Source organism: Schistocerca cancellata, chromosome 10, assembly GCF_023864275.1.
Source record: "Schistocerca cancellata isolate TAMUIC-IGC-003103 chromosome 10, iqSchCanc2.1, whole genome shotgun sequence".
Taxonomy (NCBI): domain Eukaryota; kingdom Metazoa; phylum Arthropoda; class Insecta; order Orthoptera; family Acrididae; genus Schistocerca; species Schistocerca cancellata.
The window spans coordinates 81005680-81026040 of record NC_064635.1 but is presented as its reverse complement, the minus strand read 5'-3'; the positions used below and the strand labels follow the sequence as shown (position 1 = coordinate 81026040).

Sequence of the window (20361 nt, the reverse complement as noted above, 5' to 3'; positions counted from 1 at the left end):
ATTCGAATCTGCGACCGTTGTGGTCGCGCGGTTCCAGACTGTAGCGCCTAAAACCGCTCGGCCACCTCGGCCGGCCTCCTCCTGCCACGATATTCTCCTCACTGCATATCACACAATATGTTACTTACACTTAATGTGATTGTGGGCACAAACCGGTTTTTAATACGGACAAGGGAGCCGTGTCTTTGTGCAGCTTCGCCTGCGTGATAGGCTACCCGGAGTGCGGACAGGAGATGGTCAGCAGGCGGCTGGTGCCCCCTGCGGGCTTTTTGTGGTCTCTGGGATACTGTGGCGGCTCATTAGCAGCAGGCACGTGGCCGGCGCGGCGACACGTGGCTCTCACTGACTCAGCAACAGGCGGCGAGGTGCGGCCACAGCGGGCAGCCTCCTGTTTACCGCCGCCACGGCGCACGGACGCAATGAAGCACGCTGTAGTTATTGTCTCTCTCTCTCCCTCTCTCTCTAGATCTACACTACTGGCCATTAAAATTGCTATACCAAGAAGAAACGCAGATGATAAACGGGTATTCATTGAACAAATATATTATACTAGAACTGACATGTGATTACATTTTCATGCAGTTTGGGTGCATAGATCCTAAGAAATCAGTACCCAGAACAACCACCTCTGGCCGTAATAACGGCCTTGATACGCCTGGGCATTGAGTCAAACACAGCTTGGATGGCGTATACAGGTACAGCTGCCCATGCAGCTTCAACACGATTCCAGTAGTGGCTGGCGTATTGTGACGAGCCAGTTGCTCAGCCACCATTGACTAGACTTTTCAGTTGGTGAGAGATCTGGAGAATGTGCTGGCCAGGGCAGCTGTCGAACATTTTCTGTATCCAGAAAGGCCCGTACAGGACCTGCAACATGCGGTCGTACATTATCCTGCTGAAATGTAGGGTTTCGCAGGGATCGAATGAAGGGTAGAACCACTGATAGTAACACATCTGAAATGTAACGCCCACTGTTCAATGTGCCGTCAATGGGAACAAGAGGTGACCGAGACGAGTAACCAATGGTACCCCATACCATCACGCCGGGTGATACGCCAGTATGGCGATGACGAATACACGCTACCAATGTGCGTTCACCGCGATGTCGCCAAACATGGATGTGAACATCATGATGCTGTAAACAGAACCTGGATTCATCCGAAAAAATCACGTTTTCCCATTCGTGCACCCAGGTCCGTCGTTGAGTAGACCATCGCAGGCGCTCCTGTCTGTGACGCAGCGTCAAGGGTAACCGCAGCCATGGTCTCCGAGCTGGTAGTCCATGCTGCTGGAAACGTCGTCGAACTGTTCGTGCAGATGGTTGTTGTCTTGCAAACGTCCCCATCTGTTGACTCAGCAATCGAGACGTGGCTGCACGATGCGTTACAGCCATGCGGATAAGATGCCTGTCATCTCGACTACTAGAGATACGAGGCCTTCGGGATCCAGCACAGCGTTCCATATTACCCTCCTGAACCCACCGATTCTATATTCTGCTAACAGTCATTGGATCTGGACCAACGGGAGCAGCAATGTCGCGATACGATAAACCGCAATCGCGATAGGCTACAATCCGACCTTTATCAAACTCGGTAACGTGATGGTACCCATTTCCCCTTCTTATACGAGGCATCACAACAACGTTTCACCAGGCAACGCCGGTTAACTGCTGTTTGTGTATGAGAAATCGGTTGGAAACTTTCCTCATGTCAGCACGTTGTAGGTTTCGCCCCTGGCGCCAACCTTGTGTGAATGCCCTGTAAAGCTAATCATTTGCATATCAGATCATCTTCTTCTTGTCGGTTAAATTTCGCGTCTGTAGCGCGTCATCTTCGTGGTGTAGGAATTACAATGGCCAGTAGTGTAGCAGCACGCCTCTTCTGCGTCTTCCTTTAACCCAGCCAAATGGGGATCCCAATTTCTCGACCAGTGCTCAATAATGGGTCACACTGCAGTGGTGTACTATACGTGGTCTCTGTAATAGATGAGGTACACTTCCCTGAAATTCTTCCAATAAACGGAAATCGCCCTGCCTACAACCTTCCTTACGTGCTCTCTGCATTTCATACCGCTTTGCAACGTTTTGGCTGGACATTATTTGGCGTGACTGTATCAAGGAGCTCGCTAACAAGATACGCATCGATAAAACGAAAATCGCGCTAGACGAATTTCTGGCCGGTCTATCAAAGACCACGTAAGAAACCGGTTTAAAAATCATTTTGCTTGTAACGAGAAAGAAATCGACGCTTTCCGTCGACAGTGGGCGTTGCATGACACACGTCGTTAGCAGTGTTTGTTTGGACTTACTCGAACTATACACTGAAAGCGTTTGACTCTTACGAGAGACGCCATTATATGCAGGGTGAGTCAAGTAAGACGTAACACCCATTTATTTCGTGAAGGGTTCCACGTATAGAAACGCGGTTTTCAGCAAATGTTAGTGTCGAGAGGCACGTATGTTTTTGTTTGGTTAATGTTTCTAACGCTGGTATCAACGGAAATATTGAATCATTTTTTTAAATGGGTCCCTAAACCATGTATACGGCATTCGATAGCTCTTCAGAAGACATTTACAGTGATACAGCGATCTCAATGTTGACGTTGAAACCTGTCGTACAAATATCTAGAAATGTCCTAGAATTTGAGAGCACGGTGGCCGGAATCGGCAGTAGCGGTGGAAACCTGGCCAAGCAGAGCTTTCGTGCTACGCTGTGACAGAATATCGACATATTTGCCTGTTTACTTGTCTGCACTGTAGGCCGCTCATTTCTGCTTCAACATTCGTTGCGTGCAGACACGTACACCAATGAGAAGAAGTTGGATACACTACTTTTATATGGTGAATGTGAAATACACGCCGTAGAAACAGCACGGCGGTGTAGGGCTTAACTATCCGGATCGCCAATGACCGACGCACTAGGCAACTGTACGAATCATTAAGACGCAAATGCGAACAGGCTACTTGAACGTCAAAAACAGGACAAGAAAGAAGGCTGAAACTGACAGAGAACATGAAGAAGCTGCTTAGTGGTGCGAGACATATTTCCAAGGAATGTGGAATCAGCTAGACGTGTGTCATTTCGCAACCTGCATCGACAGAATTTCCATCCCTATCATCTGACACTACATTAGGCAGTCGTCGACCGTGATTTCGAAAGTTCCGCATAATTTTGTCGATTTTCCCATCAGCAACTGAGAAATGACCCTACTTGTTTTTCCAGCGATTGCTCTTTACCGATGAAGCAACGTTTACTAACTACGCTGATGTAAATTTTCGTAACATGCACTACTGGGCAGCCAGTAATCCACTTCTGCTTCGTCAGGTGGAACATCAACGGTCGTGGAGCGTAAACGTGTGGTGCGACATCATAATCAATTACGTTGTGGGGCCTTACTTCATCTCAGGCGCTCTTAAAAGGACATTCGTACGCACAGTTTCCTACGAACATTCTATTCCGATCGGTCGTGAAATGGAAACCACAGTGAAAACCAGAAACGTTTTATTTGCAACAGTTAGGTACAACTTCCACCTACTTCTCTACATAGTCGCCGCTCCAACTTCGACTTTGTCGTAGTGTTGTATCAACTTTCCAGTATCCTCGTCATACAAAGCAGCCGCCTGTGCTTTCGGCCAGTTATCTGCACTGGTCTGCAGCTCGTTGTCTGTGGAGAAATTTTGTCTTCATAGCCAGCGGTTCTTGTGAGCAGAGATGAGACTCAGGGGGAGCCTATTACGGACTGTATTGTGTGGGTGATCAAACACTTCTCATCGGAAACGCTGCAGGAGCGTCTTCATCGCCCCTGCAGTGTGCGGCCGAGAATTGGTATGAAGAAGGAACAGCTCTACAGTTGTGTTATGTGGGCTGCGTGACACAGGCGAAATCCTAACCAGGCCCTCATACTTGGCGGGAGACGCAATTCGCCACGCATCTTCACGTGCTCACTGTTCACTCAGTACTGAAAAGAGAGACGCGACACGATCGACGGGCATACTAGAGACACTGCCCAACACATCTGTGCTAAGCTTTGCCGGATTTTCCCAGTGATTTCCATTTCGCGACCGATCGGATCTTACTTTCTGGACAGCCCTCGTATTTTTGGAAGACAAAATTTGCGAATTGTGATTTAGGTGGTTACCAAACAATTGTTAGTAAATTATTTCATTTACATGTGTACAAAATTACATTGCAATGTGAAATAACGCTGTCATTATACGCTTACTTTCAGCATGGAAAGACGTTTCGTTAAGAGGAGTGCGCTGTACAGGTGGTCACCGAAATATTTTTAATAAAATGTTTAGTACAAAGAATGTGTCCCATACGATATAATTTAGAGCAATGTAGGTAGAGACTGTTGTCCGACAGCATGCATTTTACCTCTGAGAAGCACACAGCGACGTATAGGAAAAGATAGGTCAAGTCTTCTAACATTTAGATGTTTAATGCAACAGTAGCTTTTTGCAGCGTATAGGACCTCTTTATTTTTGAAGAATGGAGAGTTGATTTCTCTGTTTGAGCTCACGTAAATCTAGAAGGAATCACAAATGTGAAATATTTTCCTCAAGCCCTTTGTGATACGCTAGAGTCTAGCCTGTGGAGTACTTCCATATACAACATTCATAGATGAACCCGTATCTAGGTCATAAGTTGGTTCAAGGGGAAATGAAGCATTTTTGTCGTAGCGCATGCTTACCTTAGGGTATACATCTACGTAGCCTGGTCCAAGACGCCTGTTTCGCAGTGTTTGCACGGCTAAAGCCGATTCCGGCCACTGTGCTGTCACATTCTACGACATTTGTCGAATGTTTCTACGATAGGTGTCAACGTCAACATTAGCTATATCACTCCAATTGTCTTCTCAAGAGCTATCAAATGCAGTTATAGACAGTATACGGTCCCATTTAAAAAAAAAAAAAAAAAAAAAAAAGCCCTTACGTACTTGAATATCTCAGTCGATACTAGCGCTAAAGACATTAACCAAGCAATAACATAAGTGTTTTTCCCTAACGGCCATTTGTATGCCTGTGGCTGTAACGGGTGTACTGCAAGTGTCCTACAGTACAGGTCAAAGTTTAAACGTTACACAGTTCCCCCAGCAGAAGCAAATGTTTGGTGAGGATGGCGGAATGACGGCTGAGGCAGTTTGTTCCCCGCTTTTTAGCCTGAGTCTTTCACAAAGGAACATATTCGACTTTGAAACTTCTTAGGAAAAAAATGGTTCTGAGCACTATGCGACTTAACTTCTGAGGTCATTAGTCGCCTAGAACTTAGAATTAATTAAACCTAACTAACCTAAGGACATCTCACACATCCATGCCCGAGGCAGGATTCGAACCTGCGACCGCAGCGGTCGCTCGGCTCCAAACTTCTTAGCAGATTAAAACTGTGTGCTGGAGCGAGACTCGAACTCGGGACCTTTGCCTTTCGCGGGCAAGTGCTCTAACAACTTTTTTTTTTTTTTTTTCGTTAGTGATCGTTGTGTTCGGTCGTTGCGGACGTCGCAAGACATCCTGTTCAAGTTCGGTGGTTGATCCTTCCACTCAGTTTTTTATTACAGAGGCCAACCGGCTCTCTGACCGAACACGCTGAGCTACCGTGCCAGCAACAACTGAGCTACCCAAACACGACTCACGCCGCGTCCTCACAGCTTTACTTCCGCCAGTTCTTCTACTTTCCAAACTTCACAGAAGCTCTCCTGCGAACCATGTAGAACTAGCACTCCTGAAAGAAAGGATATTGCGGAGACATGGCTTAGCCATAGCCTGGGGGATGTTTCCAGAATGAGATTTTCACTCTTGAGCAGAGTGTGCACTGATATGAAACTTCCTGGGAGATTAAAACTGTGTGCCGGACCGAGACTCGAATTCGGGACCTTTGCCTTTCGCGGGCAAGTGCTCTAACAACTTTTCTTTTTTTTTTTAATTTTTATTTACTTAATGGCAGTCAGGGGGCAGAGCGGGCAGGGGTCGTACTTGGAGGCCTGGCCACGGTGTCCCCGTCTCCTGACAGGATAAATAAGGGAGAGGCAACAGGAAGGAAACATTGTACATTGTAATATTTTTTTAGTAACAATAATATTTTATTTTATCATTTAATTTTAATGTCCCAAAAGAAAAATCGTAAATCATATATAAAAACGAAGGGAAAGAAATATAAGGCTGAAGTGACATCCTCGTCATTTCACTGGGAGTACATCCTATCCCTCGAAACAACGTAAACCTGGGACTCCCCACCGCTTCGGGGGGTTATGAAACATGCTGCCTAGAAATTTCGCAAAATGCGTTTTATATTTAGAGTGCCGTCGGATGATTTCGTATTGTTCTAGTAGATAACTGAGCTACCCAAGCACGACTCACGCCCCGTCCTCCCGCACACAGTTTCAATCTGCCAGGAAGTTTCACATCAGCGCACACTCCGCTGCAGAGTGAAAATCTCATTCTCGAAACATCCCCCAGGCTGTGGCTAAGCCATGTCTCCGCAATATCCTTTCTTTCAGGAGTGCTACTTCTGCAAGGTTCGCAGGAGAGCTTCTGTAAAGTTTGGAAGGTAGGAGACGAGGTACTGGCAGAAGTAAAGCTGTGAGGACGGGGCGTGAGTCGTGCTTGGGTAGCTCAGTCGGTAGAGCACTTGCCCGCGAAAGGCAAAGGTCCAGAGTTCGAGTCTCGGTCCGGCACACAGTTTTAATCTGCCACGAAGTTTCGTATCAGCACTCACTCCGCTGCAGAGTGAAATCTCATTCTTGATATTCGATTTTATTCTGTAAGAATTTACCTCTTAATGAGTAGATTACGACAGAATTTTAAATTTTTAAATTCGGTGAATAATTATATAAGGTGTTGACCCAAGTCGATAGGCAGCGGGCAAGCGAAGCGGGGTGTCACTAATCGGGTTAGCCGTTTAGTGAGTTTTCGCTCTGCTGGGTGTATGCGCCGATTTGATACTTTCTGGCGGATTAAAACTGAGTGCCGGACGGGGACTCGAAGTTCGGACCATTGTCTTTCATGGGCAAATGCTCTACAGGAGGATAGTATTTGTATGTCCTATTTATACAGACAAGTATGTTCAGTTTTGATTCTTTGCTTGCATCGGTGCAAGGAACTGGCTCCCAAAGTGCGTCGGTCCATTGTCGCCCCGGCCTGTTCACGAGGGGCAGAGTGTTGACGTGTGAAGCTAACTGGCGGCGACCCCGCTCTGCCCAGCGAGCCGGACGGCGTTTTTCGTATGTAAAAGTTTCTGTCGCGTTTTGTTTGGCCACGCGGCGGGCTCGTTACCCGATCCATCCGGAAGGCAGACGCACGTGCCGGCGCCACCCCGATGGGCCGATGGGCGGATAGAGAGAGAGAGAGAAAGAGAGAGAAAATAGAGAGAGAGTTAGGGAGGGACAGAGACATGACAAGGGCGATCGCCGGCCGCCTCTGTTATTGGTGGGGCTTTTAGGCAGTAGTTTCGGCGCGGCTCGCCCGCACCTATACAACACCTGCGCAGACCTTATATCTCCCCTGACAAGTACCGTCGAGCGAACCTACTACAAGCTAGTGTGGCTACTAACTCTTTTGTAGAGCTCCGACCCAAGCGGGATTACACCAAACTATACAAAAATTTTGTGTAACTAAAATTTTAACAAAATATCGAGGCAAAGCGCTTACTATGTAGGGAATAAAGACCACCACATCACGGTGAAGTTCAGATGGATATATCAACAAAGATTATTAAAGTTCTCGCTCTGCGATTTGAATAGTGTGGTGTGCGTACTGTAATACCTTCGGTACACACACCATCAGATTTGACTTGTCGCTCTAACGAAGTAGGCGAGTGTCAGCAATATGTCTCGTGGTCTTATCGTGGCGTGTTTATCTTCTGCCGTTAGGTCAGACGATAGAAATGCCACTTGCACGCTTAGAGTAGCAGATTGACGGTGGAGGAGGAGGATATTGGTGTTTAACGTCCCGTCGACAACGAGGTCATTAGAGACGGTAGATTGACGGTGACCGACTTTAAACAGAACTTGATTAATTTTCACACGCGTTTATTAAAATAATAACAAGCACAAAAATAACTTAACTTGGTTCTGAATGCTATTTACAATGGACAATCTGAAGTTCCTTTAATCTTGGTACGTTAATCTTAATCTCACATATCTCTGATACCTGACAAAGTGTCTATACATTTCTTTTCGTGGCTATGTGCAGGAATATGGTAATCTTATTAGACACAGACTGAAACTTGACTATAGACTAATGCAGACTTGTACAGACTAATGCAGACTGACTAATCGGAGCTCTGTGCACTCGTTATAATACCTCGAGCGTTCACGTATCACTGCGCGAGCGTGATCCGCGAGAAGAAAAGGTTCTACGTTAGCAGCAATCTCATTGGCTGCGTTACATATTAATACACGGATCGACGGAAGCAGAATTTGGTCCGTCTCTAAAACAGCGCCTTCTTGTAGTGTGGAGACGGACGAGCGCTGCGCCTGCGCTGTTGTGATTAGCGGGGCGCGCTCTATTGGGAAAGTTGTGTACGCGCTGACTATGCGGAACTATGTACACAACAAATAGAAAATGGTTTAAATGGCTCCAAGCACTATGAGACTTCAGCACTATAGGTCATCAGTCCCCTAGACTTAGAACTACGTAAACCTAACTAACCTAAGGACATCACACACGTACATGCCCGAGGCAGTATTCGAACCCGCGACCGCAGCAGCCGTGTGGTTCCGGACTGAAACGCCTAGAACCGCTCGCTCACCGCAGCCGGCAATTTGAGTAGCTCAGAATGAAGTTTTAAACAATGGCATGTTTACAAGGATTGTTACACATGAACGACAATTAGGTTTACGGTGGAAGTAGAGAGATATGGTGCATTGCCCTTCCTTGACGTCCTCGTTCGCCCCAAATCCAATGGGCACCTCAACCACAGTGCCTATAGGAAACCTACACAAACATATAGATATCTACACGCTCTCAGCCACCACCATCCGGCGCAATACGTGGCATTCTGAACAGCCTCGTCTACTGTGCTAAAATCGTCTCTGACGCTGAAAATCTGCCTCTAGAACAAATCCACCTCCGAAAAGTCTTTCGGAAAAACCGCTGGAGTCACCGCCACGTATCACAGGCTATTTCTGGCGAGACGAGCAGGAAAAACATCACCTGCGTTTTCAGCTTTATGTGGCACAGTGTGGAGACCATCTAGGGCTTAGAACTCCTGGAGTATACTGAATATTACGTCAGTGAAGCTGCTACAACGTCGGTCAAACACTGCGGCTGCGTGAAATGACCTGAACCTTCCTACTGTTACTTGGGACTTTCCTTCGGGTTGGAAGTGGTACCTACATTGTGAAGCAACAAACTAGCTACGACATTGCACGCATTTGTTTTTGGGCGCTACAAAGCGATGTCATTAGCGCCTGTTGCTGAAAACAGCATGGGCACTGTAATTAAATGACGACTCAGTTAGATACGAAGCTAATTGGGAATATCATCACTACGGTGTCCGAACAAACACAGAATTGGGTTCGCAGGTGGGTGTGACGGCCACAATGGAACAATAGCTGTAGCGACGCCACCGTCTTCCGTAAGAATAACGTCGGCGGCCGGCTCGTTACAGCGGCCGCACAATAGGGGGATGCCCCCGGCACGTGTACCAACCTAACGAGTGAACGCCACGTGTCTCGTGTCTGCGGCCGCACGCCTCACCGGCTCCGCCACTTGCCGGCGTCTCGCCAGGGGGCGCCGAACACAATGGCCTCGCCACCTCCCTCTCGAGTTTTACTCAGTTATTTATTTTTCTGGCTAACAAAACGCAACCCTCCCTCTGTAAGAAAAGCTGCGACAGGATTACGGACACAGCTCACTGACCACGATCTGTCGTAGCATTATTGAACGAAATAATGTGCTATATCGGTGGCGTGTTATCAGCGTATTTACTGTCATCGTACGTAATATTACGTCTGACCCATATTTGTTACTGATAACAGCGCCTAGCCATACTATTGAGATTATAATAAATTTGCTATAGAATGTCAGTTTTTCCTTTGTTTCCGATATTTCGAAACTGTACGTTATGACGAGCTTAGTGAGCAGAGGAACAGACAACTCTCTGCGTCATTTTCAGAGAATACTAACATAGCCAGATTGTGAGAAAAGATCGATGAAACACCTTAAGGTGTTTATCTTAACACTCTGGTCAACGTTTCAGAGATACATCTGTAAAATATTGAGAACGTCTGAGGCATTGTGGACGATGTCCTCCAACCATCTCGGGATTTTAACCGTCTAACGCGTCAATTGAACAGAATTCGGCATGATACACTACTGGCCATTAAAATTGCTACACCAAGAAGCAATGCAGATGATAAACGGGTATTCATTGGACAAATATGTTATGCTAGAACTGACATCTAATTACATTTTCACGCAGTTTGGGAGCATAGATCCTGAGAAATCCGTACCCGTAAAAACGTTCTTGACACGCCTGGGCATTGAGTTAAACAGAGATTGGATGGCGTGTACATGTACAGAAGCCCATGCAGCTTCAACACGATACCACAGTTCATCAAGAGTAGTGACCGGCGTATTGCGACGAGGCAGTTGCTCGGCCACCATTGACTAGACGTTTTCAATTGGTGAGAGATCTGGAGAATGTGCTGACCAGGGCAGCAGTCGAACATTTTCTGTATCCAGAAAGGCCCGTACAGTACCTGCAACATGCGGTCGTGCATTATCCACCTGAAATGTAGGGTTTCACAGGGATCGAATGAAGGGCACAGCCACGAGTCGTAACACATCTGAAATGTAACGTCCACTGTTCAAAGTGCCGTCAATGCGAACAAGAGGTGACCGAAACGTGTAGCCAATGGCACCCCATACCATCACGCCGGGTCATATGTCAGTATGGCGATGACGAATACGCGCTTACAATGTGCATTCACCGCGATAACGCTAATCACCGATGCGACCATCATGACGCTGTAAACAGAACCTGGATTCATCCGAAAAAATACATTTGGCCATTCGTGCACCCAGGTTCGTCGTTGAGTATACCATCGCAGGCGCTCCTGTCTGTGATGCAGCGTCAAGGGTAACCGTAGCCATGGTCTCCGTGCTGATAGTCCATGCTGCTGCAAACGTCGTCGAACTGTTCGTGCAGATGGTTGTTGTCTTGCAAACGTCCCCATCTGTTGACTCAGGGATCGAGACGCGGCTGCACGATCCGTTACAGCCATGCGGATAAGATGCCTGTCATCTCGACTCCTAGCGATATGAGGCCGTTGGGATCCAGCACGGCGTTCCGTATTACCCTCCTGAACTCACTGATTCCATATTCTGCTAACAGTCATCGGATCTCGACCAACGCGAGCAGCAATGTCGCGATACGATAAACCGCAATCGCGATAGGCTACAATCTGACCTTTATCAAAATCGGAAACGTGATGGTACGCATTCCTCCTCCTTACACGAAACACCACAACAACGTTTCACCAGGCAACGCCGGTCAACTGCTGTTTGTGTATGAGAAATCGGTTGGAAACTTCCCTCATGTCAGCAGGTTGCAGACGTCGCCACCGGCGCCAACCTTGTGTGAATGCTCTGAAAAGCTAATCATTTGCATAGCACAGCATCTTCTTGTCGGTTTAATTTCGCATCTGTAGCGCGTCATCTTCGTGGTGCAGTAATTTTAATGGCCAGTAGTGTATTTCGTAGGGGGACATCCAACAACTCTATCAGTCATTGACAAGCCGAATACCTGCTTGTGTAAGGACCAGAGATGGACCACCAGTTGTTGACTTGCTCAATTTGAGGAGTCTTTCTCTTGAATAAGGCAGCCAACGTTTCTGAAATTGTAATCGTTTATTTGTATAAGTACACGTGTATCAATTACCGTTCCACTCGGATAATTGCTTCACGGAGTGTCTTTTGTCTGCGTGTACTTTGGTGCAGCCCCAAGGCTTCTCTCGTGTTATTCTGCGGACTAAGGACTGTTGTGTTGCTTGCGCAGGTGTGGTTCCAGAACCGGCGCGCCAAGTGGCGCAAGACGGAGAAGTGCTGGGGCCGCAGCACCATCATGGCGGAGTACGGCCTGTACGGCGCCATGGTGCGCCACTCGCTGCCGCTGCCGGAGACCATCCTGAAGAGCGCCAAGGAGAGCAACGAGTGCGTCGCGCCCTGGCTGCTAGGTAAGCCTCCCCAGCGCGCTGCCGTCCTCTAGCTGCCTGCGTGAAAACTGCAAGAGTCTGTTTCCCGAAATAGCCTTTGTCTATGCAGTTTATAACTAACACGCAGCAGGGCCATGCTCTCACAGTTCAGACTTAAAATTTTTGAAGAGGCCGTATTTCAAGCCCCGCTTTCTGTCAGCGTAATTTCTAATACAAGATCGGCAAGATACACTGACCTCTGGCGTGCCACATGGCAGTGTTATGGGACCACTGCTTTTCACTATATACAGGGTGTTACAAAAAGGTACGGCCAAACTTTCAGGAAACATTCCTCACACACAAATACAGAAAAGATGTTATGTGGACATGTGTCCGGAAACGCTTAATTTCCTTGTTAGAGTCATTTTAGTTTCGTTCTTCCACCTACGCTCAATGGAGCACGTTATCATGATTTCATACGGGATACTCTACCTGTACTGCTACAACGTGTGCCTTTACAAGTACGACACAACATGTGGTTCATGCACGATGGAGCTCCTGCACATTTCAGTCGAAGTGTTCGTACGCTTCTCAACAACAGATTCGGTGACCGATGGATTGGTAGAGGCGGACCAATTCCATGGCCTCCACGCTCTCCTGACCTCAACCCTCTTGACTTCCATTTATGGGGGTATTTGAAACCTCTTGTCTACGCAACCCCGGTACCAAATGTAGAGACTCTTCGTGCTCGTATTGTGGACGGCGGTGATACAATACGCCATTCTCCAGGGCTGCATCGGCGCATCAGGGATTTTATGCGACGGAGGGTGGATGCATGTATCCTCGCTAACGGAGGACATTTTGAACATTTCCTGTAACAAAGTGTTTGAAGTCACGCTGCTACGTTCTGTTACTGTGTGTTTCCATTCCATGATTAATGTGATTTGAAGAGAAGTCATAAAATGAGCTCTAACATGGAAAGTAAGCGTTTCCGGACACATGTCCACAGAACATATTTTCTTTCTTTGTGTGTGAGGAATGTTTCCTAAAAGTTTGTCCGTACCTTTTTGTAACATCCTGTATATAAATGACCTAGTAGATAGTGTCGGAAGTTCCATGCGGCTTTTCGCGGATGATGCTGTAATATACAGAGAAGTTGCAGCATTAGAAAATTGTAGCGAAATGCAAGAAGATCTGCAGCGGATAGGCACTTGGTGCAGGGAGTGGCAACTGACCCTTAACATAGACAAATGTAATGCATTGGGAATACATAGAAAGAAGGATCCTTTATTGTATGATTATATGATAGCGGAATAAACACTGGTAGCAGTTACTTCTGTGAAATATCTGGGAGTATGCTCATGGAACGATTTGAAGTGGAATGATCATATAAAATTAATTGTTGGTAAGGCGGGTACCAGGTTGAGATTCGTTGGGAGAGTCCTTAGAATCTGTAGTCCATCAACAAAGGAGGTGGCTTACAAAACACTCGTTCGACCTATACTTGAGTATTGGTCATCAGTGTGTGATCCGTACCGGGTCGGGTTGACAGAGGAGATAGAGAAGATCCAAAGAAGAGCGGCGCGTTTCGTCACAGGGTTATTTGGTAAGCGTGATAGTGTTACGGAGATGTTTAGCAAACTCGAATGGCAGACTCTGCAAGAGAGGCGCTCTGCATCGCGGTGTAGCTTGGTGTCCAGGTTTCGAGAGGGTGCGTTTCTGGATGAGGAATATATTGCTTCCCCCTACTTATACCTCCCGAGGAAATCACGAATGTAAAATTAGAGAGATTCGAGCGTGCACGGAGGCTTTCCGGTAGTCGTTCTTCCCGCGAACCATACGCGACTGGAACAGGAAAGGGAGGTAATGACAGTGGCACGTAAAGTGCCCTCCGCCACACACCGTTGGGTGTCTTGCGGAGTATAAATGTAGATGTAGATGTAGATGACAAATGTCATGGGATACTTCGTAACATCGTGTCAGACCAATTTTTACCCGGCGTTGTGCAGCCCCATTATGGAGCAAACACCAGCTTGCACAGCGCCTTGTTGACAACTTTGGTTTTTGGCTCCGTGGGGTATGCGCCACACTCGAACGGTACAATCAGTTCTTACCAACTGAAATCGGACGTCATCTGACCAGGCCACGATTTTCCGGTCGTCTAGAATCCAACCGACAACGTCACGAGCCAAGGAGGGGTGTTGCAGGTGATGTCGTGCTGTTAGCAAAGGCGCTCTGCTTCCGTAGCCCATTAACGTCGAATTTCGCCGCATTGACCTAACGGATACGTCCGTCGTACGTCCCACGTAGATTTCTACTGTTATTTCACGCAGTGTCGCCTGTCTGTTTGTGCTGCCAACCCTGTGTAAATGCTGCTGCTCTCGGTCGTTAAGTGAAGGCCGGCGGCCACTGCGTTGTCCGTGGTGAAATGCGGCATTCTCGGCACACTCTTTGACACTGTGGATCGCGGAATATTAAATTCGCGAACGATTTCCGAAATGGAACGTCCCATGTCTTCAGCTCCAACTACCATTTGGCGTCTGTTAATTCCCGTCGTGCGGTCATAATCACGTCGGAAATTTTTCCACATGAATCACCTGAGTACTAATGACAGCTCCACCGATGCACTGCCCTTTTATACCTTGTGTACGTGATACTACCGTCGTCTGTATAGGCTATGTGCATATCGCTATCTCATGACTGTTGTTATCTTAGTGTATATTTCCATTCACCTTAAGATAAGCAGCCTAACACAAAAATGGTTGAAATGGCTCTAAGCACTATGGCACTTAACATCTGAGGTCATCAGTCCCCTACACTGAGAACTACTTAAACCTAACTAACCTAAGGACATCACACACATCCATGCCCGAGGCAGGATTCGAACCTGCGGCCGTAGCAGCAGCGCGGTTCCGGACTCAAGCGCCTAGAACCGCTCTACCACAGCGGCCGGCGCCCTAACTTACATCATATACATATGGTGCAGGAAATATTTACTAGTCCACTTTTATTTTGGCCACTCTATATGTATCCTTAGCCATACTTTCTCATAAATTTGAGGCCGTAGCAGCATTTGGTTTGTCAGAAAAACAATTCTGTCGGAATAGGTTTTTGTACCAACCTACCTCCGAATCCAGGTTGATTGGTCCAGACACTAGGACTAGTTGTGATAGGTTACTTACGCTGGCAAAAAGAAATTATTGAGAAGTTGTATTAAAAATAGAGAAAACAAACAATAATGTTGATAAGGCAGTATTAGATAATTAAGACTATTTTAGACACTAAAATGAAATTTAAATCAATGTTTAATAAAATGACCTGTTTTAGCCTAGTCACTTTCGGGTGCAGTCTCACAATTCTTACAAATATAAAAGTTATCTGGTCCAAGGGTACATAATTCATAACCCCTATTTCTCACATTTGTACGCTAGATCCTTTTTCCTTAGCTATACTGTTAGTAAATGACATTTTTTGTTCTTTCTTACTTTTACTTACTTTATTATTTTTGGATTCTCGTTATTTCCATCTGCTTTTCTAAATGTAAATTTCATTTATTTTTTTACTTGCATTTTCAGGTAGTTTTTCAATCTTTCTTTTCCGTGATGAATTTGTCAAAAGTGCTGTATCTTTTTACGGGAGTTATCTCTATCCGCATTTTCTACATCGCCAGCCCTTCGTAAAGGTGTTACTATAAGAGGTTACTTCCGGACATTGTTTGCCTTAGGAAATTTAACAGATCTTTACGAAATATCTGCATAAAACAAAAGAAAATAGTTGGACTATATACTTAACAGAATAAAGAAAGCAGAATAAATAAAAAACGGGCGATATTTGTAAGAGGATGTAGTTTCAATTTCGGATGAAATCACTCGTGAGAACAAAGTTTTTGGCATGCTGCACTTTAAATAGAAGTTGGTCCACAGCCTGAAAATATTCGGTCTCGTAACTTATGAGCCATGAGAGGCCATCCTTTTTTTTTTTTGCCTGACGTTCAGGAGATGCAAGTCCCCGTCCGGCATAAGTGCAAAGGTTTACCGCGGTTCACTTGAGGAGAGCGCCATCGTTGTTCCTGCCGATTTCCTTCTGCTTCGTTGCCAGGCTCTGCAAGCGCTTTGTCGTTTATGGCCTGAATGTCGACGGGACATTAAGCAGTCCATGAAGTAACGAGGGGTCTCCTATGCTTAGCATCTCGCATGCTTTCTTATGTCTAACTCCAGTGTGGAGGAGATTGAACTTTTAACACAACCAGTTGTAAAAAAAACTGTACATTCTCACGTCTTCAAGTCACAAAAGACGCTGTAAGTACTTTATTGTCGTCTTACAGTCAGTAGTAACAAATTTCGGAAGACAGGAGAGCTACACAAGAATCCGCACGTCCACCTTTGTACAACATAGTTTAGGAACTCCGCCTTTTTAATACAAAATGTAAAATTAAAAACACATTCAGTCGTCAGTATCTTCAGGACTCTGTATAAAGAAAACAACAATATTGACAGTCGAAACTACAGAATAATGGGGCAGTGTAAAATTTGAGAGCAATTATATACAGTGGTAATAGGTAGTAAACATTTAACAAAAACCAAACTGTACAAGAAGTGACATCAAAGTCAACGATAAATTAAGAAATAAAACGCCGAAACAGTTGTACACTGTATGAATATAAACTCGGGAACAAACTCTACATATGCCACATAATAGTGACTAATAGACTTCGTTCTAATACCTCTCATATGACAGTCAATAAAGTTCTTCTGGGTTTGAGACCGCACTGTCAACTATAAAATTCCGACGTTTCGGCGACTATTGCAAGACGCCTTCCTCAGGTTAAGTTAGCAATACGTCACTCCAGCCATAGACGGAATGGTTCCTTTGTGAGGTCGCGGCCGATTTCCCTCCCCACACTTGAAACAGTCGGAGCTTTCGCTCCGTCTCTACTGACCCCACCATCGACAAGACGTTAAACGCTAAACTTCCTCTTTTCTTCCTACAGACACTCAATGACGAATCTTCCCCGTACAGTACAGCGTCATTAGCAAGCAGTTGCAGACCACGCTCACCCTATCTGTCAGATCACTTATGTACAGTCGTACAAAAGGTTCCCTTTGCCAGACACGTCATTGCACAATAAAATTGCATTGTTGCTTAACACAGGTTCAAAAATGGTTCAAATGGCTCTGAGCACTATGGCACAACATCTGAGGTCATCAGTCCCCTAGACCTTAGAACTACTTAAACCTAACTAACCTGAGGACACCACAAACATCCATGGCCGAGACAGGATTCGAACCTGCGACCGTAGCGGTCACGCGGTTCCAGACTGAAGCGCCTAGAACCGCTCGGCCACACCGGCCGGCTTAACACAGGTACTTGCCGTGATTTCGAGTACATCTTTTTCTGCGGAAATACTCGAACGCATAACGTACAGTCTCAGAACAATTCCCGTAATGGAAAGAGAGAGGGGAAGTAGTCCTCGAAAGAGCCAAATTCCAGTAAATGACACTGTAAACACTTACCCGCTCGCGCAGGCGCATCAGAGGTAGCTTACACGTCGCCGTCGGCGCTAGTAGAGGCCGAGTAGCGCCTTGTCCTCACGTGAGAGCCTCCACAATGACACAGAGGGGGCGTCCCGTCCCAGCGCTCATTGTGCAGGCGGTCGTTAAGAAAGTGGCCACGAGGGCCCTACTGTGGAGTGCTGAGGCCGAGGAAGGACCCTCCTCTCCTCTCTGGCCTCCTCCTTAATTTCGGTCCTCTCCACAGCGCGCTCCTGGACACCTCCTTCACGAGCTCGCACGGGGAACAGGAACTCAAAGAATTGCAACAATCACAAGGCTCAGCACCCTACTCCTCCGGTAATATTCCGCATCAGTGCTCTTCATATAACAGTACACTGTCTGATTAAAGGCATCCAGACACCTTTGCCACATGCAGAATTAAATATTATATATAACGGGAAGCGGATCTACCAGTATAAAAACAGCAGAGAGGTAGTGACAGCAAAATGAGTCAGAGATCTGACTTCGAACATGGACAGGCCATTCGATGTCACCTGAGTAACAAATCCATCAAGCTGCTGGTAAACCTTTCGGGACGTAAGGTCGTGTCCTGACGTTTCGTCCAGAGCTGCGCTGGACATCCTCAGAGGCGTTCCTCCACTGAGTCTTGCAGACTCTGCGGAGGAGCGCCTCTAAGCATGTCCAGCGCAGTCTTGGACGAAACGTCAGGATCAGATGGGTTTCTTGGACCACGACCTTACATCCCTAGTGGTTTACCGGCAGCTATGTCATCCAGTCGTGTAAGCTTTTATTCTAGATCCATCAGGGACATTTCAACCCATCTGAATTTGCCCAGGTCGGCTATCGGTGATGTGATAGTGAAGTGGAAACTCGGAAGAGGGACCACAGATAAACCAAGACCAGATAGACCTGATCTCCTAACTGTCAGGGATAGTGGAGCACTGCAAAGCGTGGTTGTAAGACATCACAGGAAATCAGCGAGATAGCACAGTGACTCCGTGTAGGGTTTACCAAAAACTGGGGTGTAGTGGTCGAGTAGCTCCCCGTAAACCGTGCAGTTTCTGTAGTCGATGCTAAGCGACGCTTGTGGATGACTGGAAACGAGTGATATGGAGTGATGAATCACGCTACACCCTGTGGCGGTCCGACAGAAGATTTCGTTCTTGATGAATGCATGGTGGACGTTACCTACCCTGCCATCGTGTCTAGTACCAGCACAGACGTTCGTATGTGGTGCTGTTACAGAAAGGGGGTGCTTTTCGTGTTTACGATGAGGTCCGCTTATTGCGCTTAACAATGTGCTAATGCTTAAGAATATCAACACATTTTACAGCACTGTGTACTGCATACGGTAGAGGAACAGTTCGGACAAGATGACTTCATCAACATGACAATGCACTCTGTCATAAATGTTTTGTGGACAATAACATTCCATAAATGATCTGCCCAGAGTCCCGACCTGAACGCAGTGGAACACCTTTGAGATTTGTTAGAATCTACATCTACATCAACATGGATACTCTGCAAATCACATTTAAGTTCCTGGCAGAGGGTTCATCGAACCACCTTCAGAATTCTCTATTATTCCAATCTCGTATAGCGCGCGGAAAGAATGAACACCTATATCTTTCGGTACGAGCTCTGATTTCCCTTATTTTATCTTTGTGATTGTTCCTCCCTATGTAAATCGGTGTCAACAAAATATTTTCGCATTCGGAGGAGAAAGTTGGTGATTGGAATTTCGTGGGAAGATTCCATCGCAACGAAAAACGCCTTTCTTTTAATGATGTCCAGCCCAAATCCTGTAGCATTTCTGTGACACTCTCTCCCATATTTCGCGATAATACAAAACGTGCTGCCTTTCTTTGAACTTCTTCGATGTACTCCCTCAGTCCTATCTGGTGAGGATCCCACACCGCGCAGCAGTATTCTAAAAGAGGACGGACAAGCGTAGTGTAGGCAGTCTCCTTAGTAGGTCTGTTACATTTTCTAAGTGTCCTGCCAATGAAACGCAATCTTTGGTTAGCCTTCCCCACAAAATTTTCTATGTGTTCCTTCCAATTTAAGTTGTTCCTGATACCTAGGTATTTAGTTGAATTTACGCTTTTAGATTAGACTGATTTATCTTGTAACCGAAGTTTAACGAGTTCCTTCAAACACTCATGTGGATGACCTCACACTTTTGGTTATTTAAGCTCAACTGCCACTTTTCGCACCATTCAGGTATTTCTTCTAAATCGTTTTGCAGTTTGTTTTGATCTTCTGATAACTTTATTATTCAGGTATTTCTTCTAAATCGTTTTGCAGTTTGTTTTGATCTTCTGATGACTTTATTAGTCGATAAACGACAGCGTAATCTACAAACAAACTAAGACGGCTGTTCAGATTGTCTCTCAAATCGTTTATATAGCTAAGGAACAGCAAAGGGCCAATAACACTACCTTGGGGAACGCTACAAATCACCTCTGTTTTACTCGATGACTTTCCGTCAGTTACAGCGAACTGTGACCTCTCTGACAGTAAATCACAGATCCAGTCACATAACTGAGACGATATTCCATAAGCACGCAATTTCACTACCAGCCGCTTGTGTGGTACTGTGTCAAAAGCCTTCCGGAATCAATCTGAAATCCCTTGTCGATAGCAATCAACACTTCATGGGAATAAAGAGCTAGTTGTGTTTCACAGGAACGACGTTTTCTAAACCCATGTT

The 20361-nt window shown here is 46.1% G+C and overlaps 1 protein-coding gene across 1 annotated transcript in view; it reads left to right on the top strand.

The window, feature by feature from the left end:
* Positions 1 to 20361, top strand: part of LOC126106146 (visual system homeobox 2-like) — a 660811-nt gene that overhangs the window by 627728 nt on the left and 12722 nt on the right. The window contains exon 5 of the mRNA XM_049912388.1: positions 12000 to 12177. Coding sequence (XP_049768345.1) covers positions 12000 to 12177 — 178 coding nt within the window. The remainder of the gene's footprint in view (positions 1 to 11999; positions 12178 to 20361) is intronic.